This window comes from Mytilus edulis, chromosome 1 (genome assembly GCF_963676685.1).
Source record: "Mytilus edulis chromosome 1, xbMytEdul2.2, whole genome shotgun sequence".
Taxonomy (NCBI): Eukaryota; Metazoa; Mollusca; class Bivalvia; order Mytilida; family Mytilidae; genus Mytilus; species Mytilus edulis.
Genome location: NC_092344.1, coordinates 69,322,783 through 69,343,422, shown reverse-complemented (window position 1 = coordinate 69,343,422; position 20,640 = coordinate 69,322,783). Strand labels below are relative to the sequence as shown.

Here is a 20,640-nt window from a genome sequence, read left to right as displayed (position 1 = left end):
CAAAATGTTTAATGCTATTTTGTCATCATTTCAAATTTTAGTTCGATGAAATATTCTTGCTCAGCTGTCACAAATATCGCATGACATTGTCTAATGATTTGCCGTAAAAAAAAGGGGGGGGGGTTCACAGACAAGGACGAAATTAAATCGTCTTTTCACAAACAAGAAAAAACATATTCGCGTACCTCTTAATCAATTCCAGAAAACTTGGTGAGTAATGATCTTCAAAAACGAAAACGGATTTAATAAAAAAATGTAAAAAACGTCGTACGAAAATAAGTTGCAACACACGTGTCAAAAATGTAATAGACTTGTCCACAGAAAAAACGGGAATATCGGGTTATAAATCGAGTGTCATGCATTCCCGTTTTTAATCGAAATGGACGATATTTTTTTTTATTATCCATGAAACAAGAAAATTCTAAATGACTTGTTGATATTCAGAACTTTTACTTCCAAGGTGCTTTCCACCTGTCCACATTTGGACAAGTCTATTTCTATGAGATTATGCATCTTACAGACTGATGACAAATAAGGGAAACAAACTTATTGTGTAATGGGTTTTAAACACAGATTTCGTTCCGCAAAATTATTTGCGTAAACGACATTTCAAGGTCAGTTATAATTGATTTGTCTATTTTCAGAAACGTAAACAGGAAGTTTTATTTTTTCACAACAGAGTGTTATCAATTTTGATAGTGATTCATGCATTTCATTTCATAATTTTTTTTTTTTCTGGGATAATGTATTTGTTTGGGTCGGCGGGAATAAAAAAGCATGAAAAGTCAATTTTATTTTTATTCTAGGAATCGGCAAAATCGGGTCGGCGGATCCGTAAACCAACAAATTAAAAAATCCTGGCCTAAACAACTGTTATTAAAAACATATTTTCTCTTTCATATCATGGAATAAAACATTTACTGTCATTTGTTTCGTTAAATTTGTGGTTTAATTGATTTTTGAAAAGTCTAGTGACATTCACTTCAGCAGTTGATTTAGTTTTTCCAACACCTGTCTCAGAAAGTTTTTAAAGATTAAATGATCAGGGGAAATAACTTGTTCAATACAAATGATTTGATTTAAATCAGTGGCAGAAAAAGAAGCTTTGAAATTAAAGATGATTTCTTTCATGATAACTTTATTTTGCTTTTCAAATCAATTAAAGATCAGCTCCAATTACTATTACCTCCAATTTTGTGAGACATAAATTAATTAAAAATAAAATGCTTGTGAAAAATTCTCTGTGAACACATATACATAATCTAATATACAATAATTTAAAAAAAATATTAATTTGAACCAGCCATGTGCTAGCCATCTAAAAATACTGATTCATTTTTATATGGGACTGTCTATCATTTTGGTTCTACAGTAGTGAATGAAGTATTAACAGTTGTTCACAGAAGTATTAACAGAAGGATGTAAACAGTGATCTAATGTCTTATATAAGCTGCAGTAGTTAAAATAACAAAAATGATGCCAATCTGATCTTTAAATGCTCTTCAGCATTCATTAGTAATTTATGACTGATTGTTAGTAATTGTAGCATCCAATATATTATGGAATTGTCATTTTATAAATAAGAAAATTGAAAAAAATTAATAAATTCCCATGCTTTCTTTAAAGTGGGATTTAAGTGTGTTTTGATGTCCTAAAGTAAAGGATAAATTTATAAATGCAGAACATTTTTCTGAAATTTGTCCAAATACTTCTTTTTCTTCTCTCTTTACTCAAAAAGAATTTTTCTATATCTCAACAGAATGACCTGCAATTCTTGTAATCTGATAGTGTACAAACAAGGCCATGATCCTATTTTTATAATGGTGGTATCCAGAAATTAGATTAAATGATATTCTTTTGATTGTATTATATACAAAATATGTAATTGTCAAAACAGCAGATAGTGTCTGATCAGAAAATTTTAAGTTATGATTTTAATAAATAAAAACTATAATAGAAACAACAACAACTGACAATTAAAAAAGTTAAACACAGTAGAAAGACATACAAAGGAATGCTTTAATATTCAAATTCTTTCATTGAAAGAGTTATTTCCCATACTTTATAAATGTGTTTTACCGCCATTGTAACTTTTTTCCCCCTATTAATAGATTTTGTTAAATTTTCACTTTTAAAAAAATTGTGCAGAATTTATCTTTATTTCAAATAAAGAAATACTTGGCATGAGTAAATTGTTATCCTATTTAGTACTATAGACAAAACTTTACGTAACCTTTCAATGCATATAAGAAAATAGCCCTCACTGGAATTTACCAATCAATTTAAGGGAATATTTGTTTCAACCCTTTTTCATATGCAACCTGATGTGACATACTATAATATGGTGGTACATGCAATACACATAAAGGAGAACCAATTCAAATGTTCTTCTTAAATCTTATTTTAAAATCTTACATGATCAATGGACACAACAGTGTAAAAAACAACATTTTGACAATAAAAAAAAAAAAAATTGCAAGGGAATAAACTCTAAATGGAAAATAATATATCAGAATTCTTTGAATTGCTATCTCTAAATTCTCACATACATCAAAATTCACCCAGAATGCATCAAATATTAACTACCACTCCTAAACTGTATTTCAAACAGATATATCACATAGTTATTTCTAGGACGGATATTACATTTTTATATGAGCCATGTCAAATAGAAATCTATCTTATGCATGTGCATATATACATGTACTTGTTCACTACTTTGACTGATTTTGGAATATACAAATTCAACTAGATGTGTCAAAGCGACACAAATGGCCCCGTCTCAAAAAATAAAGAGAAAAATCTGCAATTTCAAATAGAAAAATGGTGGTCTGTGTTCTAGGGTTCTAATACCAATTCAATTTTCAAACAGTTACAATCTTTCCATCGAGATATTTTCCAACTGGAAATGAATTAACAGAAGTGTTGATAATCATTTGCATATGGTCGATTTCGACCTGACACAGCTCATACCATGAAGATGATCAAAAATATTTTTATCAAAAATAGAAACATCAGCAGCAAGATGATTTTTTCTGCATAGAATATCATAAGTCTCCACGCCATAATTACAAATATAACAAGTTGTGTAAAAACAAAAGATGATCATTTCAAATGTTATACACGCTTTTTGAGACAATACCATAATCCTTTAAAAAGATATTTAATACAAGAAAATGTCTTAGAAAAAAATTGAAAATGAAAAGTTTCTTAACTATTTTATAGTCTTTTACTAATAAAATTTGAAAGTGATAACTTTAATTGCAGTTGTCTACACTTATAACAATTTTCAGGTTTTTTTTTCTACTGAAAAAGTGTCATATTCAACATCTATCATGTCTATATCCTTCTTAAAGTCGGGTCTCAAATATTAAGAATTTGTGTGCTATACAAAACCAATAAGCTATTCAGTGATATGCAAGTAAAAAATGGTCCCGATTGATAAAAGAATAACATGTCAAAACAATTATCATCTACAACTAACAATAACATGGCTGCCTGTTCTACCCTCAGGTAAATGTGTGTGGAAAAACTTCCCACACTGTCTGTACCCACTCTGAGATAAAAATAAAGAAATATCAAACTGTAGAGTATTAAAATAAACAAGATGACTTGGTAATTGTTTCTTCTGCTGCTTATATTCTATTTTTAGCCAAACTTCTGGATCTTCGTAAAATATGTCTGCTTCGTCGATGTAATCTTCTTCTTGTTTCAGGTTTGGTTCACATGTGAGAAATCTCATGGTAATGTTCTGATGCAGGTAACTAAAATAACAAATTATATAAAATCACTATCAAATAGCTACTGTCCTAAAATCTTATAAACATGTTGAGACCTTGTTCTTTGAGTTTAAAATGTCAAACCCTTTTATGTATTTGATATCATGAGTTAATTTCTTGTTATGTATACGAAAATGTCTAGGAGTATTATATGACCAATAAACTTTTTCTCTCTTGTTTCTTGAACCACAAAGGGGTGCGCACTATACACAAATGCGCACTATACACACCAAAAGACGGTATATGTAGTACTGTGGATTCATTATTATTCATGGGTACTAAAGTGTTCTACAAATATAAATGTAAATTTTAAACACATGTAAGCTGGTATATATGTTGTGTACAAGTTGTAATGTTACAAGTTATCAGTATTTTATGACCTGCTGATCACAAATGGATGATGCAAGCACACAGTCTTTTGCTTCGTATATTTCTGTCATATTTTCACAACTTCATGATACAGTCTAATACTGAGCATTGATACAAAAACATTATAAGACCACACAAAGATTTTGTATGGAGATGAATATGGTATAAGGAAAAAAATAAAATTAGAATTTAAACCATTCAGGTATCCTCATTTCCAGTTTGAAGACTAGGAGAATAGCACTAAATGTTAGGTTGAAGTATAATATTTTGAATTTAAAACATTCCACTGGTTCATTTTATAAGATACACCTGTATCACCTGTTGCAAGAAGGAAGGTGTCAAAAAACTTATAACTTGTACAAAAACCCTGTACAAATTATAATTTGTACAAACTTACATCTTGTACACAACATATATATACAGAATTTGTAAAATCCTCATAATCAAAGTATAAATGAAAACCCAATTGTTCTTTGACAATGAAAATTGGTGCCCAAGATAACAAATAATCCATAGAAACATGAAATCTTCCATGCTGTTTTCATTAACACTATCTAAAACTCAAGGCTGAGGTGAGAGATATTTTTTTTACAATTGATCCTGATTTTTTTATCAAAATTTCAGTTACAAATTGATAATCATATTTGTAGTTCCTTACCTGTAATATGGTGTGGAATGGCATGGCATCAAAAATAAAACATCCATATCCTTCTCTAGGCTTTCATCATACAAGTACTTCATAACAACAGTAGTACCCCTTTGGTGCAGAACTCCAAAATACATGGCAGGTATCAAATTTAGTCCAATCAGTATGAACACTAAATATTTAGCTACTGTCAAATTATGTTTGTGCTTTCGTTGTTGTTTTTCAAATGGATCTTCACTTGGTGATTTGGAGGGTGGACTAGAAGATTGTGTGTTGTCAGTGACTTCAGCAGCTCCATCTACTTCCTGTGATTCATCAATGGCACCATCAATGACATGTACAGTTCCTGTTGACTGGTGTATGATGGGTGTAGTGGAGCCATCACTACTGACTAGACTGTCTGAGCTGCTTGTAGTTTTTGTTTGTTTACTTTCAGACCTTTTCTTTAGCCTTTTTTTTTTAATTCTTGGTTTTCTGCATAAACTGTTGAAGTATACTCCACAATAATGCATTGACATTGGTAATGCAGGCAGTAGGAATCTGAACTCCTTGTGTGATAAAAAGCTGTGAGGTAAAAAGGAAAAATAGCATTATTGCAATTCAACAAACTGGTACCTAACATGTGTTTTACTACCCTTTGTCTTCTTTAATTCAACATAGACAATGTAGAAACAGCTGCTTTTTACAGACAAGACATACAATGATAAATTTGTCCAAATAAGTTTAACTACAGAATGCTGAACACAAAATTGTATTATTTAGTAATGAATTAATATCTTTGTCACACTAAATTCTGTGAAAAAAAGCCCCTAGAATTGCTTTATTGAGTTAAAAACTCGCAATTCAGCAATAAAAAAATTGAAGTTTAATTAGCCTAAAACTTTTATCATTTTTTTAAAACTAAATAAAAATATAGGAATTGCATTGTTTTTCTTTAAAACTTACTTACCTGTAGAAAAATATTGTCCATACAATGAGAAATAAGAGAACTTTATTTCTGGCCTTCCACGCCCCCATTACAAAAGGGAATAGATGACTCGTCATGATAACAGGATAACCTTGAGTGATGTACCAATGCCAGGGATGTGTCCCATAAAATGAACCTCCTCCTTTTAGGACATTGAATTCTATGAAGTTGTATTGCACTAAAATCCAGTCTCCATAATACCAACGGTCAATGATACAGCTAAATACCAACATGACAGAACTGCAAGAAATCATAAATTATTAAAATTGAAATAGGTAATCAGACATACATTTCAATGTCCAAATCAGGTACATTGTTTCGCTATTTCAGTGAACAGAAAGCATTTCAATTCAAATTTTAAAAGTTTTTCATCAAAGATTGAAGCAAGCAGTTGATAATTTATATCAAAATGCAATGAGGGGTAACTATAAATAACAAAGCAACTAATCTTATTATGAACAAATACAAGAAAAACTCCAGAAATGATATTTTGAGAACAACAGTAGAATAAGGTCAATACAACAGCTATAAATTGTCCAAAGTCTATAGACAAGTCTTGAATAAAATTAACAAATGCCAATAAGACCAGCTAATAAGGGCATACATTTCAGTTTTGATTTTCTTGGACATTTCTATCCTTTCAACTATTTTGTTAAGATAATAAACACACATATTTTTTTGTTAAAACATTTAATATGTCTGCTCTTACTTTGGAAATAGTTAAATTCAATCAAATTTTCATTATTTTAGAGAAAAAAAAAAGATATTTTTTTAAGGATATTTACTGTTCCTTTGCTTTTTGTTTTTCTGCTGTGCAGTGCATAAACTTATTTTGTGTCATGTACCAATACCCAATATTCTTTTTTTATAATATCAGATTATTACATGGCATTTTTCATATCGCATGTATTATCAGCCCTAGGTTCAATATCAGCCCAAGAGCCGCATGGCTCGAGGGCTGATATTGACCGAGGGCTGATAATACATGCGATATGAAAAATGACATGTTATGATCTTTTTATCATATGCTTCAACAGTAGAGAAAAATAACAAATTCATATATTGATCCTTCTACGTGGTTTCCGAAAAGAAGTTGAAAGAGTAAAAAGTTCACGGACGTCGGACCCAAAATTTGATACATTCAATATGAAATCTTTCCATCATATGCCTCAACCGAGAAAAAAAACCAGATTTTAATATAAACGAATCGACAAAAAAATAATTCAACAATATACATAATGAACATTGTTTGGAAAAGTCAACTTTTTTAAAGTAACTTTCTAAATTATGTTTCAGAAAAACTTAAAAAATGCATTTATTTAATAATTTTTTTTTAAATTAAATTAAATTATTTTACACAATATACTTTCCAGTATTCAAATAATTGTTTTGTACACTACTTTGTAATGTTTTTCACTGAAAACGTAGCATTGAGGTGTATTTTCCGGAATTTGCCGAGTATCACCGGAATGCCATGTGATAACGTTACGGAAAGGCATGTGATAACAATCGAAGCATGTGATAAACTTTTCATATCAGCCCGCTAAGCACCAATTCGAAAAATATGGAAAATATTTTAATTTAATGCTATTATCATACGGTAAAAATCATATGTTATTTATTCTAAGTATATGATAAATAAAAATATTGCATAGTAAGCAAAAATAACGTAAACTTACCCAATGAAAAAATACTGTTTAAGAATTTTGAATATGTTGTGAGACGATTGTTGTAGATGCCAAGAACACATTAACAACCAAATGATGGCTGCTGTTGGTCGGACTAGAACAGATAATGATGCAAATACTAAAAACTTTGTCAACGATGTGCTGAAATTAAAAACAAATACATGATAAGTAACATCTATCATCTTATATACATGACAGTTTATTAACTTTTCATGCATAAATTAAAGCATTCATCTGGAAACGAGTTTTTTTTTTAATTGGACAATACAAATTGAATTATATTAACTGCTAAGAAAATCAAAGTGACCCATTGTGTCTGTTGGAAAGAGTGGACAAGCATTTGTGAATAATTTCAAATCATATTTTAGGTAAAGTATGGACATAACAACCCTTGATAGGTTCATGTTACCCGACACAGTTGTATTTTCTGCTGTTCTTTAAAAGAATAAGCATTTGGTACATTGTATGTGGATGAAATGGGCTAAACGTTTCTTCTCTTGTCTAAAGACTAAAATTTTTCATTTTTCTAAGTATAAATTCTTTTAATATTTCCACTTCAATAGCTAAACTGATATTATGCTTATCTTCTTTTAACATTTGTTATTGCCCTGGTAATGATTTAATATGGATGAAAGAATATTTTCAAAAGAAAGGCATAGAGTACTTTTATTGAATTTGAAATTTAATATTTTTCTTTACAAGGTACTGTATTGAAAATGTACTTTTCTAAAATAAAAATAATAAGTGTTTATGATGTTTTTGCTAAAGAGTGCAAATAAGTTAACATCAGTGTATATTTGGGTATAAATAACAATTTTAATGAATATCACATGTTAGAGATAAAATAAATTGAAGCATGCTGTTCAACCTAAGCATTGATTATTAATGTACCTAACAAGTCATGAAAGTGTTTATCATGTTTTAGGTAAAGATTTCAAATAAGTTTACATCAGTGAATATTTGGGGTATAAATAACTGTTTTAATGAATACCAGTATCACATGTTAAATATAAAATCTCTGGGGGTGCCACTTCCTATCTAAAAGGTGATAGAACGTGCTGTGCTTCTGACAAAGGTCACATTTTGCAGCTTGATTATATGTGAATAGGTGTAGAAAACTATCAGAAAAATATGATATATGGTAAAAGAAGTTTCCATTACTTATCATATATGAAAACCCCTGTAATCTTATCCCACAGCCAAAAGTCTTGTGGTAAGTAAACATTACATATGGAATCTGAGCCTCAGCTATTAACTCTCAGCAAAGGGGATATTTTCTCATTATATATGGGAAAAGGTTACATTTCTACCTTCTCAATACATGAAAAAGTATACATTTTAATCTAAATTTTATGAAAAGAGAGGGGTAACAGAACCCTAGTGCCCTCCCTATCAATTAAGTAGTGTAGTGGTTCCAAGGATGAAATAACCTGAAGCAAGCAGTTTCACCATAGCAATATTAATTGAAGTACCTAAGAAGTCCAGCAAGTGATCATAATTCTCTCGGTAGAAGAGTTAAAATCAGTAAACATCTGTGTATATTTGGATATATATTAACTGTTGTAGTTATTAACACATGATCTAATAAACATAAATTAAGCTTTTTTGGTTAGCAATCTTAATTTTGATATACCTAACAAGTCATGCAAGTGTTTATGATACTCTTAGTAAAAGATTTCAAATAAGTTAACACTTAATTGTGTATAATTGGTTAAACAGTTAAACCAGTACAAACATGACAAACACATGGATGTACATGACACACAGATGTACGCTTCTTTAGTAATCAAAATATATAGCTAATGAATACTTTGTCCTCATTCTTATTAAGACTTATTCATGTTATTGATTATATGTTTCTGATCATGTACAATAACAATTTACACATACATGTATATAAGATGTGATTATTTCAATATAGCATGTATAGCATAGATGACTTTTGTATAGTATGACACGTACACAGATATACATAAATATTGTTAGATACCTGTAGTTATTTAAGTTTTGGTAATACAATTTATATTTCAACTTAACTATTTTTAATCATATAAATTGATTTTCAGATTACAGTACACATTATTTGGTTTCAAAAACTTCAATTTAATATATCTTATTTATAAATCAAAGAACAAATTGATAACTGCATCCATCTGAAGCTAATCAATAGTCTAATTAACATGATCATACATTTAAATTATTGTTTTACCTGTATTAATCAATTATTTATCAACTTGCATTTCACTTCATACAATATTTGATTCAATATGGATAATTTACTAGCTTTTACAGTCTGCATGAAAAACTTTTAAATCTACAGGCTGAATTTTACGAAAAATTTGAGATAAATTCTATTGGCCTAAGAGATAATTTTTCAAGCCTGGGCTTGCAGGCCTGTGGTTGAGCAAGTAAGCTGCTTTGTTCATGTTATCGTCTGTGTTTTAATAAGATGTGAACACTAACTTTGAGATAAAGATACGTGCCTTTTGTAAAAATGTACAAAGAAGTCAGGTGTTCTTCAAGGATTGTTAACATATTGTTCTTCCACGTCAGTCATATTTCAAAGAGTTCAACATGTCAAAGCAGGAAAGCAATTATATTTGGAAATGCCTTTCCTACAACTTTCAAGTACAATTATCCCTCTCAGTCAACCAATCAAAATACTGGATTCTGTCAAGCTTTGAAGATTTTCATCAAAAATACTTTCAGTTATATTGAAGGTGAAGAATATTGTTTAAGATTAATTCTTTGATCTGTAATTATTTATCAGTATTTTATGAAATGTTTTTCTTATTTACATCCACTTTTCATCTCTTCTAATCAGGATCCTTTAAAAAGAATTCAAGCTGTGAAAGTTATGAAACCCCCAATATTATATGTATTGATTGATTGTTGGTGTTTTAACTCCACTTTCAAGCACCACTTTTGGGTTATTTTGTTGTGGTCGTTTTTTATGGGTGGAGGAAGTCGGAGTGCGCTGAGAAAACCATGGACCTTTAATAGGAGAACTTACAATCCTCGTCAATTAAGATTGAAGTTGAGTGCATCTGCAAGAGCAGGGTTAGAACTAACAACCTCAGTGTTGACTGGCTAGTGATTACAGTAGAACTATTTAGACCACTTGGCCTACGATGCTTCAAATATTATACATGTAGATATATACCGGTATGTGTTTTTATTAAGTTGTGTAAACGTACCTTTTACACTTTGGCCATGGATAATAATACAGTGCTACGGTTACTAGGACTGTTTCCATGGAGTTGGTTAGAGTCCTGGTAATACAGTAAAACATGAACCAAGAAGTCACCTGACAGAATAGTGACCACTGTGCTGTGGCTCGATCTGTTAGTTTCCATGACAACTTAAAAAGGTATAGGTCACCAAAAGCTGCAAACACACCTTGAAGAATTCTGGGAAGTTTAATCTAAAACAAAATGGTAACATACATATATATATATTAGTAACATTTAATACATCTTCCAATATAATGTTCTAGTGACATGAATCCCTTTGACATGTTTCCCCGTCTCCATTCCCTATTCTAAAAATTACATGTTCATTACTTAAATGGGATGAGATGTGTAAATGGATCATAGTTCCAAAAAGATCATTCGTTTTTAGAAACTTTAAGGAGAGAAAAAAAAAGAAAAAATATTTGAAAACAATGAAAATGGTCCACCTAAAAATTTGTCACAAAAAAGCTATTTCCCCTGATGAACAACAGTGGTGTCTATATCCAACAAGTGTTAGAACAACTCTAAATATAAGTTCTAACAAGTTAAAGGGGCACTAGCTGTCAAATTCATGGTCACCGATTTGACTCAAATTCTCATATTTGATTTATAACAATGTAAAATATTTATCCAAACTATCAAAAGTCTAAAATAAACAGTTTACAGAGCATGGGGTAGATAATATATATGTTCTTTTTGTGTATATTTTAGTCCAGACGCCATCTTATCAACTATCGATTTGACCTCAGATGACCATATAAGCGATGTAAACATAGATAAAGATATGAGTAGATTAAACCAATATATATGTGCAATTGGATTTTTATAGGTCTGTTTGATTTTATTTTATAGATTAAAAATAGATGTTTCTCATTGTTTTTAACGGTATAAGAATGATTTTATGTGCATCGAATTAGTAATCAAATGATTTACCATAGTTTTACTTTCATTGTTGACATTCTTTTTCTTTAAATAACCAGTACACGTACAATGCATGCATTGTCAATTTCTAGCTAGGGGTTAAATTGAAGTTCACATGAATACAGATTTAAAGAGGTCGACTCATTCACTTGCAAGTGAATAACTAATTATCAATGTTTCTTAGCGTAATTTGACAAAATTGAACCTTTTTGGCTGCAAAAAGCGAATTGTTATTTCACTATTTCACTTTCGTTATTGATTGAACAGAAAAAAAATCAAACTTTAGATTTTTTATATATCTCGTAGCTAGTGCCCCTTTAACACCTATTTACCTATGACATGTATGATACAACTTCAGAATTTTTAAATATATTTTATCAAAATACATTAACTAGAAAGTACATGTACCCCTGATCAAAATTCTGTCCAGCTTCTATGACAATATCAAGATTTATTATGTATCATGTTTATATGGCCTGCTTCTATGACAAAACAAGGATTTTTAATATGTCCTGTTTTATCACAATATTATTAAGACATTTGATATATCTTGACTTGAGTCTTATCCTGTAGCTTTCAATCAGTTAGAAAATATAAATATTCTTTACAAATTATTATTCCAATGTTAGGAATATCTTTTAAAACAAATTGCAACAATTTAAAGTTACCATAGTTACATTAGAAGCATTTTTAGTGCTACGATCTTCAGAATTTCATATGAGTAAATTTTTAACTATAAACATGATAAATATTTGACGGAATTTGTCTGAAATAAGTTTAACTTCATATGAACTTACCAACAATATTCTGGAATCTAGTCCAAATATGTATAGGAATTTGTATAGAGAAGAAAATACAAAGGGATACAGGTATCCTCTTAATCCATTTTTCCATTCCCAAGTTAAATAACCATACCTTAAAGAACAAAAATAATATTGAATTAATAATTGTTTTCATGAGCATATTTTCTCAAAAAGATTTCCTTCAGATAAAATACAAAATACAATGTAACATTATTCGTTTTTAATGTTTATAAGCCACATACCTTTATACTTATGTCACTTTACACAAAAAATAAAAAAATCAATTATACATAAAAGTCATTTGGTCATGTGTTGTAGATACAAAATATCATTTTTTTTGTATAGTTTATATCATTGTATTATACCATTGGTTTTCCTATTATTCTAGTTAATCATATTAATCCTGATGTACATTAATTTTAAATCGTTTACATATATATATTACAAAATTTACAAAATGTTGAAACCAAATCAATCTGATTAATTACTTTTTTAACATGTTTAAATTGCAGTGAATATAAATTACATACCCAAAAGACATATTATGTGCAACTTCAAGAGACTGCCAATATTCATCAGGTACAAAAGACGTTTGGATGAGTAGAGCATTAGATATTCTGAAGGCCAGCAATCCCAAAAGTATTGTCTTTTCTGATGACATAATCTTCTTCACTACAGATGGACCGAGAATTTCATCCTCAAACAAATAGCCCTCTTCTTCTTCATCCACCTCATGCTGTTGTTCATCGTCAGATGTGATCGGAGAGCTTGGGCAACTTGTACGAGCTTTGTTTAAATCATCCTGACTGTGTTTTATTTTACGTCTGCGGATAGTCGCAGACCCTTTTCCATCTTTAGTCATCTCTTCTGAGAATCCTGTTTAAAGCTCCATCACATATATACTAACGCCTACAAAAGTAAATAGCTAAGGTTATTTAGAACTAAATTTTCCGTATACATGAAATTTATATTTCCAAGGGGAAAAACTCTTTAAAATTTCACTCTTATGTGTAAACTTTTCAAAATTGTTAATTGGCACTGATTTTTGTACTTGTCAGAGACAATGCTGATATAAACCTTTGAAATAAGTTTCATAATTATCTGATAAGAATTGCAGATGTGAGAGCACTAACAAGAACAGAAAGACAGGCACACTTGATTGACAGATGGAAGCCCTGTGTTTGTTTAAGTTCCTTGCAACCTTTCAAGTCGGGGTAAAAAGTCACGGTTAGCTTCAAATATTTGGCAGCTTCTGTATCAAAATATATTGGACTATTGTTATTCCAATATTGTTAAAAACATATAACATGCGATTACCCAAATTGCATTTATTTTGACAGTTTTGTCACCCATCATGCCTAAGTTTATCTATGATCTAGAGGACAAAAGTTTTTATTCTGTCAACTGTCTGTATTTATTTTGTTGATAATCCTAATTAACAATATATTTAGTTTCATCCACTTAATGCATGTTTTATCCATGATGATCCATACTGCATTTGTATCATAGTAAAATGGGTTTGAACTGGCCTCCAAATGACCAATGATTCTGTAACCATGGTAATCCAAAATGTTTCTATTCTTAAATTTAAACAAGAAATAAAAGAATTTGGACTTATTATTTGGGTACTGTAAGTGACTTGTAATTTTATCTCTATTTGCAGGGTTTAAGCTAGTATTTTGAGAGCTTAAGAGCTTGTGCGAGATGAAAATCAACCTTATTTTAGTAATAGCATGGCATTGTATTGTATGATTTGACTGATGTGGCACTTAATCATGTTAAAGATGAAGATAATGATATAATGATATACATGTGTAGGATAAAATTTGAAAATCTAGTTTACAATTTTCACTTCAGTTTGTTTCAGTGAATATTCCTAATCAACAAAAGTTGAATTTCATTTTTTTTATAACCAGGAATCACAGGCTAGGGACACAGCATAAATGAACTTTTACGCCTATTTCACTGCATGATCATTATCCTTAAAAAAAATTTAATCAATATTTGAAATTCATTTCTATCAGGTCTATAAAGTATGATAAAAGAGATGATTTTTTCATTTCCTATCGTTAATTATCCATTTTTAGATGGTGACGTTCCCTTGTCACCATCTTACAGTGTTTATATATCTCAACTTGTACGATTCGCTCGTGTATGTAACAATGTTTTAGATTTTAACGAGAGAAATTTATGTATTACTGAAAAATTATTACACCAGGGTTTTCGATATCACAAACTAGTCAAAACATTTACTAAATTTTATCATCGGTATAAGGACATCATTCGTAAATATAGCTCAACATGCAGACTTCTTATACATTCAGGTATTTCACATCCAATTTTTTATGGAAATATTCTTTATAAAGCACAAAGGTGTCAGTATTCACCTCAAAAACTAACAAAACCTTTGAATAGACTTATTAAGAAGGGATATAGTTACGATACTGTTGTCAGGTCATTAAAGATTGCATATTTTGGCGTTAATATTGATTCACTTATAGGGTCTTTGCATCGGAACTAAACACATTTATTCAAAAACCAGTTATGTTCTTCTAATATATGTAATGATGGTATGATACTAAACCCCTAACAGGAAGGATTGTGCCTGATGTTCATATGATGAAATCATAATCTTTCAGTCAGTTTAATTGAAGTCTGGAGCTGGCATGTCAGTTAACTGCTAGTAGTCTGTTGTTATTTATGTATTATTGTCATTTTGTTTATTTTCTTTGGTTACATCTTCTGACATCAGACTCGGACTTCTCTTGAACTGAATTTTAATGTGCGTATTGTTATGCGTTTACTTTTCTACATTGGCTAGAGGTATAGGGGGAGGGTTGAGATCTCACAAACATGTTTCCGCCACATTTTTGAGCCTGTCCCAAGTCAGGAGCCTCTGGCCTTTGTTAGTCTTGTATTATTTTAATTTTTAGTTTCTTGTGTACAATTTGGAAATTAGTATGGCGTTCATTATCCCTGAACTAATATATATTTGTTTAGAGGCCAGCTGAAGGACGCCTCTGGGTGCAGGAATTTCTCGCTACATTGAAGACCTGTTGGTGACCTTCTGCTGTTGTTTTTTTCTATGGTCGGGTTGTTGTCTCTTTGGCACATTCCCCATTTCCATTCTCAATTTTATTACTTACGAATAATCTAATCTTAATTTTTTAAGGGCATTATTCTTTAATCATTTAAACCCATCCAAATTTAACCCTCATACATTTCAGTAAAGGAAGAACCTGTTTAACATGTGAAAATGTTTCTGAACATTTTAAATCAAGTTTGAAATTGTTGGAAGTTTATGATGAAAAGTTTTATCAAATGAAGAAACTACATCAAATGAACTGTAAATTGTGATTGCTTGAGAAATATTGAAATTTAAATGCATACAGGCTATCCGTGGGGAAAAAAACAATTGTTCTCATAAATGGTCAAACAGCAAAGTTTACTGGAGAAAATAATTATGATTGTTAATTATGAGGTTTATAATAAGCGGACTATTGACCAATTCCATGGCGATAAGCAGATTACCTGTATTCACAACTTATTACACCTGTTAAAGTAGCTTTTGACAAGGTCCAGAGTCATAAACTTGTCAGAAATATGAAGACAGGTAGAAATATAGTACATGTACTTTTATATGAAAATATTTTTACACTTTCCAAATTTAGGTGACAAAATACGCCATTTCTGGAAACATGTCTTTCATAAAAAAAGATTGTCAATTTCGCACACCTTATGACGTCATTTACCAGATAGAAGTCAGGCGCATGCACTACTCTGCTCTATTAAAAGTTTTCATCACTTTCATAATCGTCATTCTATAGGGAATGTAGGGATCGAAGCATAGAAATATCTAATGTTCCATAAGTACGTAATTTTGATGAGCGTATGACTGAGGGAGGATAACCATCTCGATAGCTCCCGAAATCCTGAGGTGCAGAATTTAAAGAAATTAAAATCATGACATCCCGAAATTCGAAAAAGAATTCGGAATTCCTGGATCATGAACATGATGAAAGAATCAATACAAAAATCCTGAGCTTAAAAACACTCCATCCCAATGTCCTGCCCCCCCTCAACACTGGCAACAGCCAAATAAGCATAGGATCCTAGCACTCTCATCAGTGACATACACCTTACCGCTATTTGTCTGGAATCCGGGTCCGTCCGCCCTGATTCTGGTTCGCCCTAGTTTCTGTTCGCCCTAATTCCTATTCGCCCGAGTCCGTTTGCCCTGATTTTTTTTTTAGTATAGTGTTGCGTTGTGTGTATATCATGTATATAATTGAATGTGTTGAGGTCAGTCTACAATTTGGCCGAATATTTACGATGATCATGTTGTTTATAGCTAGCTGCTACTAGGACTAGGTTATAAGTTTCTGTATATTTCAGGACTACAAGATATTGTGACTTCAAGGTATTGCCTTGAGGACTAAGTTTGTATCTGTATGTTATTACGTTACTAGGAAATTTAAGTTTCTGTGAAATTCAGCACTACAATGTATTTTTAAATGTAAAACAACTGAAGACTAAATTATTTGTATGTAATTGAATATCATGAATATGTTGAAGTTTACATTCATCGAATATTTATTTATGATGTATATTCTGTGGTACTGCTATTAGGAAATAATTTTCTCGGAATTTCAGCACTACATTGTATTTTAAAATGTAAAACAACTGAAGACTAAGTTGTTGTCTTGCTGCTACGAGGATAAGTTTCTGTGAATTCAAAGACTACAAAGTATTTGTCATAAAACAACTAAAGACTAAGTCTATATTTAACTTTATTGATACATTTTAACAATATAAAAATATTCAGTAACAGTTATAACAAGATCAATTCCGAACTGTACTTCGCATTGAAGAATCAAATCTCAGGTCATAACGCGTACGAACTTTTTTGAGCTGAATTTCAGTATTTATGGTACATTTTTTTTATAATCTATATCAAAGATACCAAAACATCAATGCATGTTCACTTGGTTAAAAGTCATTTTAAATCTTATTTATTATTATTTCATTGCACTTTTAAAGATTTTTATAAATTTGTGTAACACGTAGTCTTATATTCTTTACTTTTTGTTATTATTTAAAATTTATTTTTTAAATGTAATTTTAAAATGAGGGTACTGGCTATGTAGCCTTTAAACATACCATGTAGAGGTATTACATCATTCATCTCTCAATTTGAAAGGAAATTAGACTATGATAAAATATAGTAATACAGTTAAAGGAAGTATAAATGTAAAAAATAATTTTCAACTTTAAAAAACAAATTGTATAAAGGTATAAAAATAATGAAAAGTTATTTTTCAATATGTATTTGAATTTTATATTTTTATGATTTAATCTTTTTCACCCATAAAACGTAAATGTAAGGAATAATTTTGAATGGTGACAAATAAAGGGAAGTAACTAGTTCAAATATGTTTGTAAACCAGTAGTGCAATTTATTTACAACCTAAAGCTAAGGTAATTGGTGTTAATTAACAGTGTGTTTGACACCAAAGCTGTCAAGTGAAGCCATGCACTTAATGGGTCACTTAATTTGACAGTTTACATAGCTAGATGAACTGTCTTGTTCATGGAAGAATTATGAATTTGCCCCGAATTTGCCGGTATTTCAAAGGAATATTACGTATGAAAATCAATCTCAAGGCTAAGAAATACGGGTGAAATCGGGTCATTTTCAGAATTCCCGGGTTATTTCAATGACCCGGCGGATGTCCCGGGTGATCCCTCAGAATTGTGAAAATCTCGGGTCACACTCGCAGAATACGGGTCAGTTGACAGGTATGAATCCAAGCTGACTATTTTAATTGAGAAAATGTTATTTTCATCATTAATCCATCAAACATGTCAAAGACAATTCAAATAACAATCAGTGATATCAAAGATTTCAAATGATACCTTATCAGCAATCAAAATGCAATCAACAGTAATTAAAAGTAATTATAAAATAAAGTGTAACAATGCAGCCAAGAATTTTATTTAATTAATATAAATTTGGCAAATATTCTGTTATTTACTTTTAATAGATATACATAAATTTCAATATATATATACATGTATATATTTCGTTCATTAATGTAACATATACATATCATAAATGAATATAGGGCGAACGAACCCAGGGCGAACGGACTATCAGGGCGAACAAACTTAGTGCCAACGAACCTAGGGCGAACATGTAATCAGGGCGAACGATCCCGATACCATTTGTCCGCCATTACTGGATATCCCACAGGTTTCCGTACAATTTTGACGTCATAAAACAAAATATCTGATGCCACAATGGAAAAGTGATTGTTGTATGCGTCCAGTGTTCTCCCTAGAAATTTTGGATAGCATCACATTTTGCGTATAAAAATTAACTGTATTTTTTATAATGTCATTTGTCGCGTGGCGTCGATGCTCTTTTTCCTTTATATGTTTTAGTTTATATTGTTATATATTCATAACTGAGAATACAATTAAACTATAACCACAAAAACAGTTGTTTCAGTTTATGTTTTCTTTATTCATTTATAGTTACAGAATTATTTTTTTCCTCTTGTGCCAAATAAAAATAAATATGTGGTTTCAGTTACCCAACAATAAGTTAAATAAATGTATGGTTCATTATAGTGCAAGCTGTATACAAAACTAAATATCTAGTACACAAAATTAACTATTTTTTATACTATATTAAGTAAAGATAAAGTAGCAAAAGTAGCAACAACAAAAAATCAATTTAAAAACTTTTTTTGTTTTGTTTATGAAATTCTTTGTTTCATGGCACTCAATCAATTGGTCCCAGTTGATTCTTATCTTTACATCAAAATGATATGTATTTTTAACAAAGTTATCTAACAAATACTAAGTCTGTTAATGCGTAGTTTTCTCTCTTGGTATATTTTTTCGATCTGTTGTCATTATCGTGAAAATGCGGATTTTTGTCATATCTGGTCCGGTTCCGATCCGTAGTTTTCCCAAAAATGTGCAATTTACGAAATGAGTCCGAGAATAAACATTGTTTGACAAGAGATTGTGAATGAATAAGACGCTTTTAATGCTTTAATAAATTAAACATAAACTTAAGCCAATTATGATAACTTTTGAAAGAAGTATTAAACTTATTTTAGCTCTAAACCAAAATTCTCGCTCTCGGAAGAGAAAGAAAGTAATTTTTGGAGAGTTGCACAAATAAACGACCTTTTATTAAAAAAATAAAAATCGTTCCAATCTTTGCAAACTTCGTAATACAAAACGTAGATTTCGAATTGTTTTGTGATTGCATTTTTCCATGTCGAAATTGGTGATTGCAGACACGTGCCGTGGCATTAGGGAGCTACCATTTGATTTTTATGGGGGGGCTAGGATGAAAAATTTTGTCCTGCATTTTTTTTTAGTTGTAATCTCTGTCCTGCCTTTTTATTTTTCACTCTATTCGGTCCTGCCTTTTTTTTTATTAGTTTATCCTGACTTTTTTTACCTAAATTGTCATCCTGCCTTTTTTTTTTGGCAAAGTGTCTCATCCTGTCTTTTTTTTTTACTCAAAACTCCTGTCCTGCCTATTTTTTTCAAATTTCATCCTAGCCCCCCCATAAAAATCAAATGGTAGCTCCCTTAGTCATGTCATAAGTGTCAGCTTGGGATATTCGCATCCAAACAGTTATCACCCTGAGGGCAATTAACACCTAGCTATTTAATCTCTTAATTGCCTGTAGTGTCCGACTTAAAGGGATTACAATTAAATGTGATATAATGTTTATGATCATAATCGATAATAGATGAAATTTCAAAATTGAGGACAAGTAAAATAGCATCTTCAAAATAATTATAGCGTCGCGGACATAATTATAGCGTCGCGGGAATTATTATAGCATCACGGTAAAAACATATAGCGTCGCGGTACCGCGACGCTAAAACGGCCTGGGGAGAACACTGGCGTCAAAAGTTCAAGCGACCGGGTCAGCCGGGATTAGCGATAGGGGAATTAGGGTGAATTGCTTGACAAGATATTATTTATCAGGAGGCTGATGACCTGTCAACTGAGCGATCTGCTATTATAACTTTAAAACAAAACTCTTACGTTATTCTTTGATAGGAGACATTGAAATGTTCATATACCTTGACTGTGTAATGATCAACAAGATCTGACAGGAGTCTGAGAGATAACCAAAATCGATTGCATTCATTGATATTTTTTAAAGATCGACGTCAAAGTTTTTCTTGCAACAATCTAT

At 30.7% G+C, this 20,640-nt stretch overlaps 1 protein-coding gene across 3 annotated transcripts; it reads right to left on the bottom strand.

Annotated features, from left to right (window-relative positions):
* Window positions 1-1,712: 1,712 nt before the first annotated feature.
* On the bottom strand, window positions 1,713-20,637 carry LOC139488175 (GPI mannosyltransferase 3-like). Of its 3 annotated transcripts, none has more exons than XM_071273627.1 (8): window positions 20,525-20,637; window positions 12,937-13,315; window positions 12,401-12,518; window positions 10,647-10,873; window positions 7,441-7,590; window positions 5,744-6,001; window positions 4,807-5,358; window positions 1,713-3,764 (listed from the first exon to the last, which is right to left on the bottom strand). In XM_071273627.1, the coding sequence occupies exons 2-8, from the start codon at window positions 13,266-13,268 to the stop codon at window positions 3,470-3,472; spliced, it is 1,932 nt and encodes a 643-aa protein (XP_071129728.1). In that variant the 5' UTR covers window positions 13,269-13,315; window positions 20,525-20,637; the 3' UTR covers window positions 1,713-3,469. The 3 variants fall into 3 exon arrangements, with proteins under 3 accessions (XP_071129728.1, XP_071129744.1, XP_071129736.1); XM_071273643.1 differs by having other exon boundaries at window positions 12,937-13,331; window positions 20,507-20,615; XM_071273635.1 differs by having other exon boundaries at window positions 20,487-20,578.
* Window positions 20,638-20,640: the final 3 nt, after the last annotated feature.

What these genes read in the sequence shown, in the direction of transcription:
- LOC139488175 (XM_071273627.1), bottom strand. Translation starts at nt 13,268, where the DNA reads ATGACTAAAGATGGAAAAGGGTCTGCGACTATCCGCAGACGTAAAATA. An exon ending in AAACAGTATTTTTTCATTGG is followed by an intron (nt 6,002 to 7,440) that starts GTAAGTTTACGT and finishes GATTTCTTGCAG; the next exon opens with TTCTGTCATGTTGGTATTTA. An exon ending in CATTCCACACCATATTACAG is followed by an intron (nt 3,765 to 4,806) that starts GTAAGGAACTAC and finishes TTGTTATTTTAG; the next exon opens with TTACCTGCATCAGAACATTA.